Source organism: Podarcis vaucheri (assembly GCF_965113315.1).
Source record: "Podarcis vaucheri genome assembly, chromosome: 15".
NCBI lineage: Eukaryota > Metazoa > Chordata > Lepidosauria > Squamata > Lacertidae > Podarcis > Podarcis vaucheri.
Genome location: NC_138753.1, coordinates 7,619,742 through 7,637,845, shown reverse-complemented (window position 1 = coordinate 7,637,845; position 18,104 = coordinate 7,619,742). Strand labels below are relative to the sequence as shown.

At 46.2% G+C, this 18,104-nt stretch overlaps 1 protein-coding gene across 1 annotated transcript; it reads left to right on the top strand.

Moving 5' to 3' along the window:
• Window positions 1–3,990: 3,990 nt before the first annotated feature.
• DDX52 (DExD-box helicase 52) lies at window positions 3,991–17,770 on the top strand. Its single transcript, XM_082200812.1, has 15 exons — window positions 3,991–4,131; window positions 5,469–5,736; window positions 6,688–6,827; window positions 7,508–7,693; window positions 7,999–8,142; window positions 8,948–9,059; window positions 9,155–9,227; window positions 9,551–9,754; window positions 10,860–10,950; window positions 11,603–11,725; window positions 11,959–12,109; window positions 12,626–12,701; window positions 13,478–13,549; window positions 14,136–14,228; window positions 16,962–17,770. Exons 1-15 carry the CDS (start codon window positions 4,045–4,047, stop codon window positions 17,044–17,046), a joined length of 1,905 nt encoding a protein of 634 aa, XP_082056938.1. The 5' UTR covers window positions 3,991–4,044; the 3' UTR covers window positions 17,047–17,770.
• The last annotated feature ends 334 nt before the right edge of the window (window positions 17,771–18,104 follow it).

Below are 18,104 nucleotides of genomic sequence, written 5' to 3'. Positions count from 1 at the left end.
TGCCTTGCTGCAGCAGATTCTCGTCGCCATATTGGCACACGTGTTGACATGACCTCACGCGAGGAGGGCTGTGGGTCAGTGAGCAGAGACCCATGTGTATGTGTGGTCACAGGTTCAATCCCCAACAGCAACTCCAGGCTCTCCTCGAACCCTGGGGAGCGGCGCCAGGGGTGGTTTGCACCCATTGGAGCTGGTAGGGCCGGGAGACCAAGAGGAGGTGGAGCCAAGGAGAGGCAGTGCCAGGCCCTGATTGGCTGGAAGGAGGGAGGCTGGCTGTGGGCAGGCTGAGATTGGTGGGGCAGTGCCCCATTTGCCCTGAGGAAATGCTTCCTCCCACTGCAGCTGTTGGCTGTCAACACAGACAGTGCCGAGATACATGGACCAGTGATCTGACTCCGTATAAGGTAGCTTCCAAACAGTCGCCATTTACGAGTCCGTTTGAGTTCTGTCCCTTCCATCTGAGCTTGTCAGTTGCTTTGTAAGCTCCAAGTGCTCTCATTTACCAGGGGGCAGACCCTGTCTGCTAATATTTCTCCCCAGTCAGTAGCTCTGTCTCTGTTTCTGACTTCCATGGATAAGGACCCTGGAGAAGCTTCTGCAAGCTTCTGCAACCCACCTCATCGGACGCATGAAGTGTTATCCTTCCAGACACAGACGATTTAGTGGCCCCCAAGCATTGCTCTTCTGCTTTAATTTCAGGGGGAGGAGAGAAGAAACGAAGGCAGTGCAATTTGGGTAGGGCAGGGCTAAAGTGACCAGGATAGTACCTAGGGAGAAGAGAGGGAAATGCCTAGAGCAACTGACAGAGACGGAACAGCTGTGCTATTTAAATCCCACTGAATTTAAGAAGTTGGATGACCAGATAAAACTCTGGGAGGGGCTCCACTCCACCCTATATGTACTGTTTGACACAGAATCGTAGAATTGGAAAGGACCCCGAGGGTCATCTAGTCCAACCCCTTGCAAGGCAGGAATCATAGCCATAGACTCCTTGACAGATGACCATCCATACTCTGTTTTGAAACCTCCAACGAAGGAGAGTCTACCATCTTCCGAGGGAGTCCATTCCGCTGTTGAACAGCTCTTACCGCCAGAAAGTTCTTCCTAATGTTTAGTCGTAATCTCCTTTCCCGTCATTTGAATCCATTGGTTTGGGTCCTATCCTCTGGAGCCGTAGCAAACAAGCTTGCTTCCATTTCCCACACGAAAGCCCCTCAGATATACAGTGGTACCTCAGGTTACAGACGCTTCAGGTTACAGACTCTGCCAACCCAGAAATAGTACCTCAGGTTAAGAACTTTGCTTCAGGATGAGAACAGAAATCGTGTGGCGGCAGCAGGAGGCCCCATTCGCTAAAGTGGTACCTCAGGTTAAGAACGGTTTCAGGTTAAGAACAGACCTCCAGAACGAATTAAGTACTTAACCCGAGGTACCACTGTACAAGGATGGCTCTCCTATCAGATCTCCGTCTTCTCCAGGCTAAACACTCCCTCCACCGTTCCTCACAAGGCTTGGTTTCCAGTCCCACAAGTACGTACCATTATCAAAACAGGTGTTAGTCACTTTCATGCAAAGTTTTAAGGATGTTATCAGTCCCTGTTACGTTGGCTGCTTTTAATAACCGCCCAGTCTGATGAAAAATGCTGTTGCCGTTTCCCTCCCTTACAGTCTGGGACTTTCTGATTAATGGTGCCCTTTACGGCCACCCTTTTGACTTTTCTGTGTGTGTTTGTGGGTTGGGAGGGGGCCCAGAACACTGATAAGAAGGCCCTGGGTGGGCACGGCACCCAGAAAACAGTTTTCCTCACAACTTTTTTCTCCCTCTTTTTCATTGCAATGATTCCTTGCTACCCCCTTCTATTTTCTTTATACAGGAAACAAAGAAAGGACACTCCAAACGAATTCCGCTAGGGTCATTAGCTGGCTCTCACTTGCCTGATCTTCATTTAGACGGCGGTGACTAATGGCTGTTGTGAGGGGTAAGGAAGAAGAGAAGGGGCATTTGTGTAACAAAGATCTATAAATCATCTCAGAAGCGAAGGGAGGATCCATCACTCAACCAATAAAATCTATTCAGCGGGACAAAGAGAGGAAGGGAATCCCAGAATATTCCCTCATCGTCAGCTAGTTCCCCCCCCCCAAAAAAAAAGTGTGTGGGGGGGGTGTCCTTCCATTCATAATATACTTTCCACACACCCCTTAATAGAGTATCCGGATTTGGGGAGCTCTGTCTGTAATAAATAGGACCAATGCTTCAAATTGGGTTTGTCTGGTTTGTTACTTGCGATGGCTGCTGAAGAAACACAAATGAAAGTTAGTGGGGGACCACACAAAAAGCCAGAGCACAGCAGTAATGTTATTAGGACCCACAAAGCAGTAAAAGGAATCCCAGTGGATGGCAGTGAATTTTGCACAAATGACGCGACAGTGGTAATAATCCATACTTGCATTCAGTCTCTAAGGTGCTCACATCGCTTTACGTAAAAGGCCAGTATTACTGGCCTGCCATAGACAACAAGGCTGGTGACTGAGGTGGGCTGAGACTTGAGCATGCACGCTTGGCTTGAAAGGGAAAAGGGAATCTTACTTCTAGGCTGGCTTTCCCCCTCCGCATAAAACTTCCAGAGTAAAATACAAAGAAATCCAAAACATCATAATCACAATAATAATTGTGCCACTCAGTGTAAAGCAATTTAGGCAAATTTTGTAAACAAACAAACAAACCACAAGCTTTGTACAGAGTACAATGATGTTTTTCCTATTCATTGTGCTACCAAAGCTGCTGTTTTGTGAGGTTATGTTGCATATTTTAAAATAATAATGTGTTTTTGTGTTCATGCACTTTTATAATAATATGTATTTTTACCTACGCTCTTAAATAAGTTGAAAGCTCCTTGGAGATCTTTTTTGTGCAAAAAGCAACTAACATATATGTAGATAATGATATTGATGGTGAACCTGTAAAAGTGAAGTATTTTATAAACGAATCCCGGCTCATTAATATGGATAAGAAAGTCTGCACACCCAACCCAACCCCACTTAGATGACTATTAAAACTTCTATTCCGCCCTTCATCCAAGGATCACAGGGCGGTTTGCCATATAAAAACACAAAAATGCACACCATAGTAACAAGCACAAACAATAAATCTCTCCCCCCTCCCCCGTTTCAAAAGCCACACTTTGCTGGGCGTCAGCCCCACTGAACTCAAAAGCACTTCTGAGCAGAGGCAGCCACTTGTGCGAAGCAGCTGAAGTCCTCACTGCGTGCCTCGGGTGCCCTCAAGCGGTGGCCACTGGAAGAGCAGCCAAGACTGCCTCGCGCGAAGCGGCGTTCTTCTCTGAGACTCAGCCTGACGCCAAAGAGATAAAGTCATTATGGACCTATAAATACACTTCCGGGAACCCACGCAAATAACTGTCACACTGTATATCATAAATATTTTGGGCTAGAGCGGCTCCTCTAATTTTTTTAAAAAAATTATTAGAAATGTTAATTTTATTGCTTTTTTTTAACCTTGTTCAAATATTTTGATGATATCTGAAGACTGCAGTCCAGTGGCTACTTACCTGAAAGTTAAGTCTATTCTGTAGAAGCCTATAAAACTCCACTCAGAAGGAAGTTCTATTGACTTTACTGGAGCTTACATACTTTATCTCTGAAGCCAAAGCAGGTGCTGTAACTTGCTAGCGGTTTGACTTTACCCCCGGAAGGCGCACTCTTCCGTCGTCTCCCGAGGCGTACAGATGGATGCCAAACCACAAAAGGAGCTTATACTGTATAGTCAAAGTGAGGGCGCCATATGGAAACCGGAACGTAGGGCTAGCCGTAGCTCACCTTCTCCTCCCGTATCTCTATAACTTTAAAGAGAAAAGCGACTCTCTACCTTCCTTACCCTCTCTCTATGGTTCTACGACCGGAACCGCTCCGCCTTACTTCCGTTTCTTCTTCCGGGTTCGCTCCCCTCCCGCTCGTTCTCCGAGTCCCCCGTTGCCGAGCAACGCGGGCACTTCCTTCCGGGCCGCTCGGTGCCTGTCGGGAAGCATGGATTCGCACGAGCTCTTCCGAAAGCTCGGAGCCGGCGCCAAGTTCGACGTGAAGCGCTTCAGGAGAGACGCGGAGCGATTCAAGGTAAGGGGGGGGGGGAGGCAAAAAGACAGCCATTCTCCCCCTGCCTGGAAGCCCCATCCCTGGCTTCACTTTTGTGGTTGGGCCTAGCTCCACGGGAAATGCGCTCTGTTCACCCCCAGGAGCCTTTGGTTCCTTTATTATTATTTTAGTCTCAGTCTTATTCTCTCGTTCTCATTTACGGACAGTTTAATTTTCATGCCCTTGACATAAGTGGACTAAGAGCTTTTGCCCGGAGTGGGGAAACTTGCTTCCCACCAGAGGGCCGCATTTTGCTTCTTGTCAACCTTCTGGGGGCCACATGACAGTAGTGGGCAGGGCCAGAAGGAAAAAATGGGTGCGGTAAGTGGAAGTAAAATGCAACCAAGTACAGTGGTACCTCGGGTTAAGTACTTAATTCGTTCCGGAGGTCCGTTCTTAACCTGAAACTGTTCTTAACCTGAAGCACCACTTTAGCTAGTGGGGCCTCCCGCTGCTGCTGCGTCACCGGAGCACGATTTCTGTTCTCAACCTGAAGCAAAGTTCTTAAACTGAGGTATTATTTCTGGGTTAGTGGAGTCTGTAACCTGAAGCGTATGTAACCCGAGGTACCACTGTATATGGTTAAACCCAGTGGCTTTTTATCCTTAAAAAAGTGTTTAAGGGTACTCTCATTTTGACTCAAGAAAATGACCATTTTATAGATCAAATCGGGAAAACTAAATACAGTAAATGGACAAAAGTACAAGGATTCACAAAATGTTTAGGGGTAAGTGTACCCCTGTGTGCCCCCAGAAAAAAGTACTGGTTAAACCAGTTTCTACACACACTTGCACACCTCTCTCCCCCCCCCAAGCAACTGCCATTTTCACAGTTCTGGGGCACGTCTCCGGCCAGCCAAAAACACTTAAGGAGACAGTAAAGTAGAGCTCATGAAGGGTGGGGCTTGGGGAGTCTTCTGAAGGTCAGATAGAGAGGCACAAAGGGGCATTTTTGGTCTATGGGCTTGAAGTTGCCCCATCCTGTCTTACTCCACAGTGGTCTTTAAGATGCCACCAGGCGCTTTGATTGTTTTTATTCCAAGAGATGCACACAGCTATGCCTTTGGAAGTAATTTTTATCACGCTGCACATTTTATTCTTGTAAAGCAGTGGCATAATGGAGCAGGAGCGAAGCACCATTTATTTTACGGCAGGAGTGAAATGATGTGTTCTCCATTTGAAAGTACTCTGCATGGCAAATGAAGTTTTTGAGCCCTGGCTGGCTTTGTGACCAGGCAGGGTTCTTGGTACCTGGTTTTCCCTGGGGAAACAAGAACTCTGTTAAAACCACAGGTATGTTGTGGATCTGTTTGATTTCAGGTGATCAGAACTAAGGATAAAGAAGCTGGAGCATCGGAGATTCTGGGAGAGCTTGACTTCTTTGCTAACCAAAGCAAAAAACCACCCAATCCTTCTGATGATGGCAGAGAAGGAAATTGTCTTTGTGAACCCCAAGCTGAAGCATTGGAATCACAACCTGAAAATAAAGGAAATGAACCCAAATTGGTGGGCAAGGCGAGGGCTGCAGAGAAGAGAAAAGGAGATGGGCAAAGCATGGAAGGGAGGGGCAAAAAGAAAAAGGCTCAAGGTAAATGAATGAGCAGTTCTTTTAAAACAGAATACATTCCTTTTTATTCTTGTTAAATTACTGAGGCATCCAGGAAGCATGGGCAGTTGTCAAGTGATACGAACTCATTTGTACACAGTTGTGGCAGCAGAGTAACACTTTAGTATGATTAATCTCTGAGTTGCCTTCCACATATATACTCCAAGCAAATTTAGGGACATTTTCTTAAAAAACAGCACAACAGAACATAGGTATAATGAACAGCGCTGGTCTTCTGGTGGCTTATAATGTTTTCTTGCTGGGTTCAGAAGCTTCTTCTTGTATATTCTTCTTGGATCCTGATCTACTGTTTTACTTCTGTGATGTACACTGGGCTTACCTGTACTGAGTTATGCCTTTATTGTAATAGGTAGCTTGGAGGAGGCAGTGTAGTTGCTGACTTGTGTTCCACTAGCAGTAACACTAATATTATTATTTTACCCCACTCATCTGATTGCATTGCCCCAGCCACTTTGGGTAGCTTCCAACATAATATAAAAAGTTTGGCCCACAAGGCCACTTCCCCCAAACCAAACCCGCCTGTCAATCAGCTGATAGGCCAGGAGTGGGCAGGGTTCAATCTTTCTTGATGCTGCTTTGCCAAACTGCCCCCCCCCACGGGTCAACTTTGACGGGTGGGAGGGAACACCCACCTTTCATTCACCTAATTATTATTATTTACATTTTGATTTTTCTGTGAACCACTTTGAACGCAGATTTATTTGGGTAAAATGCGGCTTATAAATGACAATGGCAAATGGCAACATCATCACTACCTGTCAAAGTTGGCCTGTAGGGGTGGATGTGGATAAAAGATCGGGCCCACTGGGCCAAAAAAATTTCCCATCTCTGTCTGAAGTGGTGATTACACAGCAATTTAGTTTTCATCTTTTCGTTCTGGTTTATATACATGGATGTTCTTGAAACTTTCAGAGGCAGCCCCCATAAATCTTGGTACTGAAAATGAGGGGATATTGTGGATGTCCACTTTGGAAGCAAAGCTCAGCGCTCCAAGGAGCAAGGGGGAGAAGGAGCCCCCTGCAGCAAAACTGGAACAAGCTAGACAAGAAAAGGTGAGTTGGTTCTCTTTAGTGTGCCACCTGCAAGCGATTTGGAAGTAGTAGCAAGTGATAGCCATGAAACGCTCTGGGGTGACCTTGGTCCAGTTGCCTCCTTTCTGTCAGTCTCACCTACCACACAGGCTTGTTGTGAGAATGAAACAGGGAGGAAAACAGGGTGTACCACCTTTAGTTCCTTGGAGGGGATAGGTGGGGTGTAAATGAAACCAGTTAATTAAAAATAAAGTCTGCTGAAAAAATGGCATGTACTTTAACCTCCATCTTAAATGATTGAGGGTTGAATTTGAAGGTTAGCACGAGTTAAGAGCAAGGGATCCTGGCTATCATTTCATCTCAGAACATATGATAGCAGGGATTGATTTCTAGCAGGTGAGATGTCACGTTTCTAAAAGTGTTCAAAAAGGTTTTGTGCGAGTGAACTTCAAGTCTGCATCCCCAGGGACCCTAAGACTGCTGCAGTAATGAGCTTGCATTTTCAAAAGTTGTATTAGTTACTGGCATTTTATAATTGCAGGACATGTTTAGGTCTCTCCCCCCCCCCCCCCGAGCTGAAAGTTTACATGTCAAAAATTGTGTGCTTTAGTTCAAAGCATGTAGATGTGGGGTTTCTTTTTAAATTTAATAAAATAATGACTTCCACTTTAATGTAGCATGTACATCTTGGAATTTTCTAGGTAAATCACTTCAGAAATAAGCACAAGATCTACATTCAGGGAACAGATCTTCCGGAACCTATTGCTACGTTTGAGCAACTTGCAAAGGAATACAACGTCCACCAGAAGATCATGCAGAACATTGAAGCTGCAGGGTTCCAGACTCCCACACCGATTCAGATGCAGGCTATTCCTGTCATGCTCCATGTGCGTCCTGGTTTAATCTTTCACTTTGAGGTGAAACGGTGACATAGTCTGTGACGTTCCTTAAGTTATCCTTGTTTAACTTCTCCACCAGCAAAATGGTGGGGGGACGGCGCCTATTTTGCAGGCGTGTTATGAACTCAGATTGAATTATTACCCAAAGTCCTTTTTGTGCGTATTATATACTATCATTGACAGGGAGAACTGCACATTTCTGTGGTGCATTTTTCACCCATTGTGGCTTTCGGTGCTGTACCAGCTGCCTAACCCAGCCTTGGCTCATTCCCTTTTCTCCTCCACCCCACCAGGGTCGCGAACTTCTGGCCTGTGCCCCCACTGGTTCAGGGAAAACATTGGCTTTCGGCGTTCCTGTCTTAGCACACCTGAAACAACCTATGAATAAAGGTTTCAGAGCACTGATAATATCCCCTACGCGGGAGCTTGCCAATCAGGTATGACGATGTTATTGTATTGTATTGTATTGTATTGTATTGTATTGTATTGTATTGTATTGTATTTTTGCCCTAAATTGGATTTGAAGGTGCATTTAATGCTTGCTGTCAGGTTGTGAAAGCTAAACAGGGAAGTGTTTCACCCATGTGGTACACCCATCATGTAAGCTTCCCAAAGGAATAGTGGGCAGTAAGTAAGGTGTTGACTAATAGGCGAGAGCAGTGAGTTGCTTTAAATGGTCATATATCATCTATCTTTCTAGCCCCTGACTACCCACTTTGCTTGGGGTTGGGGAGTACCTTTTACTTATTTACATTACACATTTATACGCCACCGTTTAGACAAAGAAAGGGCTCTCAGAGCAACTTTCAAAAACTCAGGCTCACAATTTTAAAAGACATGTCATCCAAGGAAAAAAGGAATAGCAGGGAGGAGGAAAAAGCAAGCTCAAGCATAAATTTGTAAAGCTGCATCTGATACCAGTAGTAGTTCTGACTTCCAGTATATTTGTCCATCTAGCCCAGTATTATCTACTCTGATTGCCATCAGCCCATTCTGGGTCTCTGGCAGAAGTCTTTCCCATCACCTGGTACTTGATCTTGTTTTTTGAGTTGGAGAAGCTGGGTTGAACCTTGGATCTGTGCTGAAATATGGGCCCTTCAGTCTGTCATTGCTGTTTATTGTTGTTGTTATTATTCTGCCCTTGAACATAACTCTGAATGTGTAGATAATTGGGTTCTTTTTTTAAAAAAATGGCATTCATGTTCATTTTTTAAAATAAATGATTTTTCCTTTATGTTTTAGACACATCGAGAGCTGCTTAAGCTGTCAGAAGGTATCGGCTTCAGAATACACATGATCCATAAAGCTGCTGAGGCTGCGAAAAAGTTTGGGCCAAAGTCATCTCAGAAATTTGGTAACTTGGACATAAACTGGAGTTCACAGATTCCAATCCACTCCCTATTCCATTGCCCTGCCTGGCTAATTGTGTGTATGTCCCGTCCCCCGCAGATATTCTGGTGACTACTCCGAACAGACTTGTCTATCTTCTGAAACAAGACCCTCCAGCAATAGATTTGACCAGGTAAAAAAACAGAGCTCTCATTTAAAATAAGTTTCTTCAGTCTACCAGCATGTTTGAGACATGTACTAAAATTTCTGAGTCCAGTCTCTGGCACCACCCTGAACTCCTTCGAGAAAAAGTGGATCATAAATGTAATAGGTAAATACTAAAGTTTATATACCTCACTTTAATACTAGCCAGGGGTGAAACCACTGCAAGGATTCATTCTTAGCAAGGCCATCTGGAAAAAGGGTGTGCCCTGTGTCTGATCCTACTGGCTGTGTAAGACTTGTACATCTTTCTCCCCTCTGAACTGCAAATGACTGCCTTCTGCTTTGTCCTAGGGTTGAGTGGCTGGTGGTGGACGAGTCGGACAAGTTATTTGAAGATGGGAAGACGGGCTTCCGAGACCAGCTCGCCACCATCTTCCTGGCGTGCACCTCCCACATTGTCAAGAGAGCCATGTTCAGTGCAACCTTCGCCCACGACGTAGAGCAGTGGTGCAAACTCAACCTAGACAACATAGTGTCTGTCTCTATTGGCGCAAGGCAAGTGTGGAAGATTGATCTTTGCTCCTTTCTCTCTCTCTCTCAATGTTCTCACATTCCTGTTTCTAGCTGGATAAGCTGGTTAATTTCTCTCACACTTCCTTGAGCTTTGCGGAGCATTGAGTATTTTTGCCTTAAGGCTGTCATGAAGGAAGAGGACACTTGAAAGGTCCCTTTGCCTGCTGTCCTCCCCCTCTGGGACTTAATTCATTCCATTTGGTTCCATTCACTGTCATTGCGTACTTTTTACAGTCTCTTGTGCTGCTGAAGAGGCAAGCGGTTTTAACCTGAAGAGTTTGCTTGCCTTTTCAGCACATAGTGGAAACTTTTGGGACCTCTGACTCTTTGGTGTTGTTTTGCCATGTTTTAGGCCAGAAAGTGTGTTAAGGAGTACTGTTCATTAACTGTGGAATTAGGAAGGAGTACTTAAAGCTGTCTCTCAGCTGATACTGCAACCCCCCCAGGATGCAAAAAGTCCAGTGCTGTTCTTTACACTGGGCTGGGTGGGTGAGAGAGGAGGAAGTGTGAAGAGTGCTTTCTTTCTTGGGGCTGCGTGGATGGAGCAGAACTGCTCTAAATAGTCACCTGTGCTGAGGTCTCCCTTATCCTGTGACAGCTTTAAGGAAAGGAAAGAACTCTGTCCAGTGAACACCATCAATCTGGGAGCCTTGGCTGCAAGCTAGTATAAAGTGTTCTGTGTTCTCAAAGCTTTCTCATCTGCATAAAGGCTCCAGTGGGCTGGTGGGGAACCTGGGGCCTAAGTACCAAATGTGGCCCTCCAGGTCTCTGTCTGGCCCTCAGAGCTCTCCTTAGGCCACACCCCTTACCAGCCCTGCTTTGCACCACCCTTCAGTGCCTGGATAGAGGACAGAGAAGGGTTTGCGAGAGAGAGTGTGTGTGAGAGAGAGAGGGAGAGAGAAAGAAAACTAGCCTTCTGGAGGAAAAAGTTGTTTTCTGGCCCTGCCCACCATATGGCCCTCAGCCCCACTTCAGGTTAACACCCATTCTGTTGGTAGTTTTCTCACTCTGACAGTTCCTTTTGAAATAACTTTAAGCCCAGTCCATCTTCAAGCCTTGACAATGCCTACCTCTTCTTTGATTTCAGGAATGCTGCGGCTGAGACAGTGGCTCAGGAGCTCTTGTTTGTTGGATCGGAGACGGGAAAACTGCTAGCGATGAGGGGCCTTGTGAAAAAGGTTGTTTCCCAGAGTGGTTTGGCGGCCAGTCCTCCTTCCCAGAAAACTGGGGATTGCAGCTGTCTGAAGGGAATAGTGTTCTCCCAACAGCTCTCATCGCTCTTAACAAACTGCACTTCTCAGTTTGACTAACACCCAATGCAATCCATTGGAACAAGTGGGGTTTCCAGTTAAACATAGATAGGGCTTCATGGCACGAGTTGTTTGGTGCCTGCTACCCCTGGGCTTGGGTCTCCTGACTTTTGTGACCAGACTTCCCCCAACTTTTGGCCCTACTGATGTTTCAGACTACAAATCCCATCATCCCTCGCCAGCACAGGTATGCTGTCTGGGGAAGCCCAGGGAGAAAGTGAATGAAGCAGCCCACCTGTGCACTGCTCATATGCCTAAGATCCCCGGGGTTGAATCACTGTTCACATTCTGTGCTTTGATTGCAAACTCCCTGGCACAGAAATACTTAGGCCATTTTTGCTGCGTATCTTTGTGAAGCTTGTACTGGCAGACGCCAATTGGAGCCGTCGCCCGAAACAGCTGTCAGCCACCAGGGTGGGGAAGGATGATCATGGCTGACTATCTCAAAAATGCTACCTTTTCGCACGTGATCAGCCACCAAGCTTTCTTTCACCCCCTCCTTCCCTCTTTCTCTTTGCAGGGTTTCACACCACCTGTCTTGGTGTTTGTCCAGTCCATTGAACGGGCAAAAGAGCTTTTCCACGAGCTCATTTATGAAGGCATCAACGTGGACGTCATTCACGCAGACAGGACCCAACAGCAGGTAGGAGAAACGCTGCTGAATGCGGAAGGCAAGTCTGAGCAGCTAGGTTGTTCCTTCGTTTTCCTTGACATGTTTAGAAGCAGGTGTCAGGGGAGGAACCCGCATCCAGGAATTGATGCAGCTTGAGCAATTCTGTGTTGTCAGCTTGGAGTTATAGAAGCCGCAGTGTAATTGTGGCTTTTGTGAACCTGGAGGGGGTGGAAACCACTGATACACGTTTCTGTTTCCCCTAGAGAGACAGTGTCGTCCACAGTTTCAGAGCAGGGAAGATTTGGGTCCTTATCTGTACTGCTCTGTTGGCAAGAGGCATCGACTTCAAAGGAGTGAACATGGTTATTAATTTTGACTTCCCGAGTAGCGCTGTGGAATACATCCACCGGATTGGTGAGTGTGGGCTGCGCATTTCCATCACACGGCTCTTGGTTATTTCAGACTTCTGTCCACTCCCGCTAGAGGTTGGGAGGTCCTGCTTGTGGGTTTCTCAGAAGAGGCATCTGGCTGGCCACTGTGAGATCAGGTGTTGGAGCAGATGGGCCTTTGGCCTGATCCCACAGGGCTCACCTTATGGGGAGAACAATAGCACAAGCCATAACTTGCACAGGTGGGGTCTGGACAATCAGTCTTTGGTGTCTCACAGTTAAAAAACAACAACAACAACAACACACACACACATATATATATATGAAGGATATGTTTGTTGTTTTCTCAGCTGGAGTGATGCACTTAAAAGTGTACATGCAATGCTTGCTGAATCTTGGGCACCTGAGTGGCACCTAAAGGGTTCTAAGTCATGTTGGCTGGGGCTGCTAGGAGTTGAACCCCCCTTATAATGTTTATTCTATGCTGGCATGTGCTCAAAAGGTAGATTTGCTTATATGTTCCTTTCCTCCTCCTCCACAGGCCGCACAGGAAGAGCAGGGCACACTGGAAAAGCAATTACCTTCTTCACTGAAGATGACAAGCCGTTATTGCGAAGGTACCTCCTTTGCTCACTGCTGCTGCTACTGTGACTTTTTGCCACTTGCTTGCTTCCGTTGCAATTTTGGTCCCTGGTTGGCAACTCGTTTTCTTTTGCTTTTTTAACAGTAAGGGCTGAAGAGCCTGCGGCATTGACTGGTTCTGCCTGCTCCTTCCCTGGTGAAGGGCTCTTCCCCCATTGTGAGCAGTTACAGAAGCTTTGGGTGGAGCTCTTTAGCAGCTCTCCCCTCCTACTCTTGACTTGGAAAGAGCATAATCTTGTAGCAAAACTCATAATAAATGGCAGGGGCCCCCCTCTGCCAAAGCTTCTTTTCCTTTTTGAACAGTGGGGGTGGTCAAGTGCCCTTTTCCTGTGCCTTTGAACCCAAGAGAGATTTAGGAAGCTGCCTCTTACTGATTCAAACCATTGCTCTGCCTAGCTTAATAGTATCTACACTGATTGGCAGGGGCTCCAATTTCAGACAAGAGGTCTTTCCCAGCCCTTCTTGGAGATGCCAGGATTGAACCTGGGATCCTCTGTATGAAAGCCACTGAGCCATGACTCTTCCCTTATAGTTTCTTCCTAAGAGGTTGATGTATTTACATAGTGGGGGGCTGACACCGGGGAAATTTGGAGGCCCAGTAACCTTTTGCAAATATCAGCTTTTGCCAGATCAAGTTTTTCTACAGTGGTGCTCTTGCTCCTCTGAAACAAACTTTCTGAAGTTGGCAGGAAATTATTGACTCTCTCCTCTCCCCCTGCACCCTGCCATCCCTCACTTTCTTTCCTTACAGTATCGCAAGTGTCATTCAGCGAGCTGGTTGTCCTGTGCCAGACTACATAAAACATTTTCGCAAGCTTCAAAGGTAAGTGAGCATTTTGATGGAGCCAAATAGGAGAACGATGGTGGAAGAGCGCCAGGAGTAGTTCTGTTTCCCCTCTCTCCCACTCCACACCCTGCCCCCTCGGGGGGGTTTTTGGCTTGAAAGCCACACCTGTTGGGCTCTGGTCAGTTGTGGTCCTAGTGATCTTGGACGGCTGGTCCAGGGACATGGTACTGCAGCTGATGCTCTTTGGCTCTTGGCATTGAACTCTATGCATAGTGAAGCCTTTGGCATTAGGTGACATGCTTATTCTCTCACTTGTTCTCTCTCACACACACATCAGGAGGGAATGCAGTAGGAGGTTGAGCAGTTTGGTGGGCGGAGGGGAGCATGAGTGTGATGGTCAGAGGGGAATGAGGGAAGGTAGAAGCGTTTGGTAGTGGTTGAGAATTAGGCAGCGGGAGTGGCTTTGAGCCCTCCAGGCAGGGGCAATACAGAAGGCTGGCAAGGACCTTAAGCTGCCTGCATGTGCTCTAAGTGAACCACCTTCAGCTGGTTGTGGGGTTTTCTGCTCTCCTGAAAGCCTTTATACTTTCCCCCTCTCCCCTTGCCCCAATGTCATTTTCAGCAAGCAGAAGAAGAAGTTGATTAAGAAGCCTTTGGAAAGGGAACACATTCTTACATCTCCACAGTTCTTACGCCGGAAAGCCAAGAGAAAAAAGTAAGCTGAATTTTACTTGCTAAAAGCTTTTTGAGGGGTGGGGAGAGAGGTGTAATTTCACTTAACCAGTTCTGCGGGAGGAAAAGAGTGTGAGAAATGTTATTCCCAGTTCTATTTATCCAGTTAAATGAAGTAGAAGCAGACCATTTGTGCATCTGTTCCCCTCAGAACTACAATGCCCAAAGTTTCCTGGGAAGAGAGATTAGTGGTTAAACCACTCTGAGAATTGTAGCTTATTTATTGGGTATATGAAAGAAGTTCTAGCACCCTTAACAAACTACAGTTCCCAGGATTCTTTGGGGGAAGCCATGACTGTTGAAAGTGTTATCCTAATGTTTTAAATGTATTGTGTACATGGGGCCTTAATACCTAGTTGGTCTCATCTATTTCAGTATTGCCCACAGCACCACTCCCCCACCTGGTGCCCTTCAAATGTTTAGAATTACCACTACTATCAGCCACTGCTACATGCCTGTCAAAGTTATACAACATTTCTGTCTTGAAGAGTTTGCAATCAAGGGACAGAATTTCAACAGTGATTTGTCCCTGTGGATCTTTTGATGAATGAGTAGAGCATGGATGGGATGTTTTGTCCTCCTAGTTCACCCCAGGATATTTTCTCCTTAACATCTGTGCGCACAACTGGATTGAAGCCACCAACCTGCCAGGCCTCTCAATGAATGGCAGCCATCCAGCTTCTCATAGAGAGGGGACCTGTGTTTGACCTTGAGAGGAGAGCCCTTCAGAGTTCTTGGAGGTGGGGAGGCATCTGGGCCCCGTTGTGACAGTGGGGATGCTCCCGTATACCCAAACTGCTGTTGATTATAGCTTAATTTCAGGGTTAATGCACAAGCCAAGAGTCTCTCAAACATCTTAACCCATGTCTCTCTTATGTACTGTCCACCTGTCCTTCACTCAGTGTGATCTTACGTTGACTGGATTGGAGGTGGTGGTGTGAGTTTTTGACCCTGAAATTTGATTCTGCTCCTAAGTTAGCTGGAGAGAGCATGGCCTTCTGGTGTTCAAAAGGGATTCAGGCTTAAAAACAGCACTTCCAAGATTTGGCTCCCACACAGTCTCCTGCTGTTCTTTTCCCCTCTACCAGGGAAAAAGAGACTTTGCATAGCTGATTCTTGCAAGCTGCACATCAGTGACCAAGAGCAGTTACCAACATTTGTTGTTGTTGCATAAGAATGGTGTTTCAGTAACATTCAGTGGAATGTAGAATTGGGAAGAAAACAGAGAGAGGAGGATGTGTCTTCAGATCTGAGCTTCAGTGGGAGAGAAGGTAGAACCACCTTGGGGAGGAACCATATTTCAGCAGCATCTCCAGTTAACAGGATCAGGTTGTGGGAGACAGAGAAAGACATTCCATCCTGAGACTCTGGAGGGCCACTGCCAGCCAGAGTAGACAATTCTGGAAGGCAGCTTCATATATTCCTATGTAGCTCAGTGGTAGAGCATCTGCTTTGCACGCAGAAGGTGCCAGGTTCAATCACTGGCATCTCCAGGTAGGACTGGGAATGTCCCCTTGTCTGAAAGCCTGGAGAGCATCTGCCAGTTCTACCAAATCTCATCCACACAGTTGTGCCCTCTGAACATTTGGCCAACACAGGAACCAAATGGAGCCCAGAAAGAGCCCTTTTCTTGGCATGTGAACGCTTCATTCAAGTTAGTGCTTTTCACATAACGTATTTTTCGCCATATAGGACGCACTTTTCCCCCTCCAAAAATGAAGGGGAAATGTACGTGCGTCCTATGGGGAAAATGCAGGCTCCTTGGCTTCAGCGATAGCAACACGAAGCCTCCGAAGCCTGCGTTCCGGAGGCTTCACGTTGCTTTCACTGAAGCCAGGAGAGTGTGCTCTTTAAAGGCTGTGCGGCTTCTGCGGGCTTTTCTACGAAGTGGGGGAATTCCCCCACCTCGTAGAAAAGCTGGCAGGAGCCGCGCAGCCCTTAAAGAGTGCGCCGCTCTTGGGGGCTTTTCCCCGAGGAGGGACAAGGGACTGACTGGCCGTTTCAGTCCCTTCTCCCTCCTGGTCGAAAAGCCCGCAGGAGTCGCGCGCAGCTCCTGTGGGCTTTTGCGGGAGGTGGGGGAATTCCGCCACCCCCCGCAAAAGCAGGGAGAAGGTCTTGGAGTAGTGCACAGGCTGTGCAGCCTGTCCGCTGCTCCCAGAGCTGCAGGGGCGGGGGGAATCATATTTTTTCCCTTGATTTCCCCCTCTGAAAACTAGGTGCGCCCTATGGGCCGGTGCTCCCTATAGGGCGAAAAAAATGGTAAATCCTCAAGTCTGACTGCTTTTAACATTCACACCTTTCTACTTAGCTTTTAAAAAACCCAAAACCCTTTAAATAGGCTTTCTCATGCCAGCTTTTTTGTTTATTAGCAGCTAGGCACAGTGCTTCAGTTCTCTGTAGCTCATATTTATACTCAAGTTACATAAGCACCTGCTCTGTATTAAACTCTGCCAGAAGTGAAATATTGAACATAAGAAATTACCTTAGACTGAACACAACCATCAGTCTATCTAGCCTAGCATTGCCCGTTCTACCTGGCAAAACCCAAGGCCACTTTTTAGCTGGATTTGAACCTGGGATCTTCATGCGCAGAGCGCACTCTACAACTGTAGGCCCCACTCTACACAATCTGCTTTGTTAACAGCTAGTAGACTGCTATAAGAGCCTGATGATTGTTATTAAATTGGTTACATGAAGGTACTTTTTTCCCTTTTAGGAGAATTGCTCAGAAAGGAGTGAAGAAAGATTCCAAGAAAGCCAAAACCGAGAATTCTCAGGCACAGACTGTTCCAGAAAACTGATGCAGTGCTTTGAAGCATTGCTCAAAATAAGCAAGGGTGCTATGTTATTTGTAGGAATCTGGGACCACTGATGGAACAAAGAGCTTCTTTTATATTGGGCTGCATTTTGCCTCTCTCTGTTACGTTTTTTGGCAGATTTTCTAAGCAAGCCCTTTCCTGCCATTGTTGGGGGGGTGTCAGGCCATCCTGTGCTGTGACATTTTTTTGCCAGGCTTCAAGGAGGACAGCGCAATGGCAGAAATGGCTCATCTTCCTTCACTGATGATAAACGTCCTTGCATCCCTGAGTGCTGAGGGGGACTTCCCATGTCAGTAAAGGAAGGCAGGAGGGCCGAAGGGGTGCCCTGCCACTTATGCCTTCAGATTGCTTTCTCTTGTACCCCAGTCTAGCAAATAAAGCAGGGATAGGGAGCCTGTGGATCCCTCCAGATGTTGAGTTTCCAACTTCCATGTACTCCAACAGCATTTGGAGGACCACAGGTTCCCCATTCCTGCTTGCTATACAGTATTAGGTTCTGTAGCTGCTATAAGGTATAAGACACAGTTGTTGCAGGCTTGATGCTGCAAATTTATAACACACAGGAAAGTGAATTTTAAATCCACAGTACAATATCTGTGGATGGAAATACCCAAGAGTGTGTTCTTCTTGCACAAATTTACATGCTTTACACAGGTTCATCGGCCATAAAATCTGTAAGTCTCCCCAATAAACTGCCTCCAAATGATTTTGCTATGCCTCTGTCTTATATTCCTAAATATTTCTTCATTTTTTGTTGCAATTTTTTGGTTTAAGCTGTTCAAAGGAAAAGATACACCATAACGAGAGAGATGTCTCTTATAGAGCAGAGATGTGGAACCTTTTTGGCCTGCCCTACACTGCTAAGAATGCTTTCCTTCTCCATTCTAGAAATATATATTTTACCAATATCCTTCCAAAGGCTCAGAGATGGGTAGCAAAATGAGAAACACCTCTGCAGACACACACACCTATTATTAAAAATTCAACATCTATTTCTATGATTCTTTTATGAATTTAATAATGGGGTTTTATTCACCTAA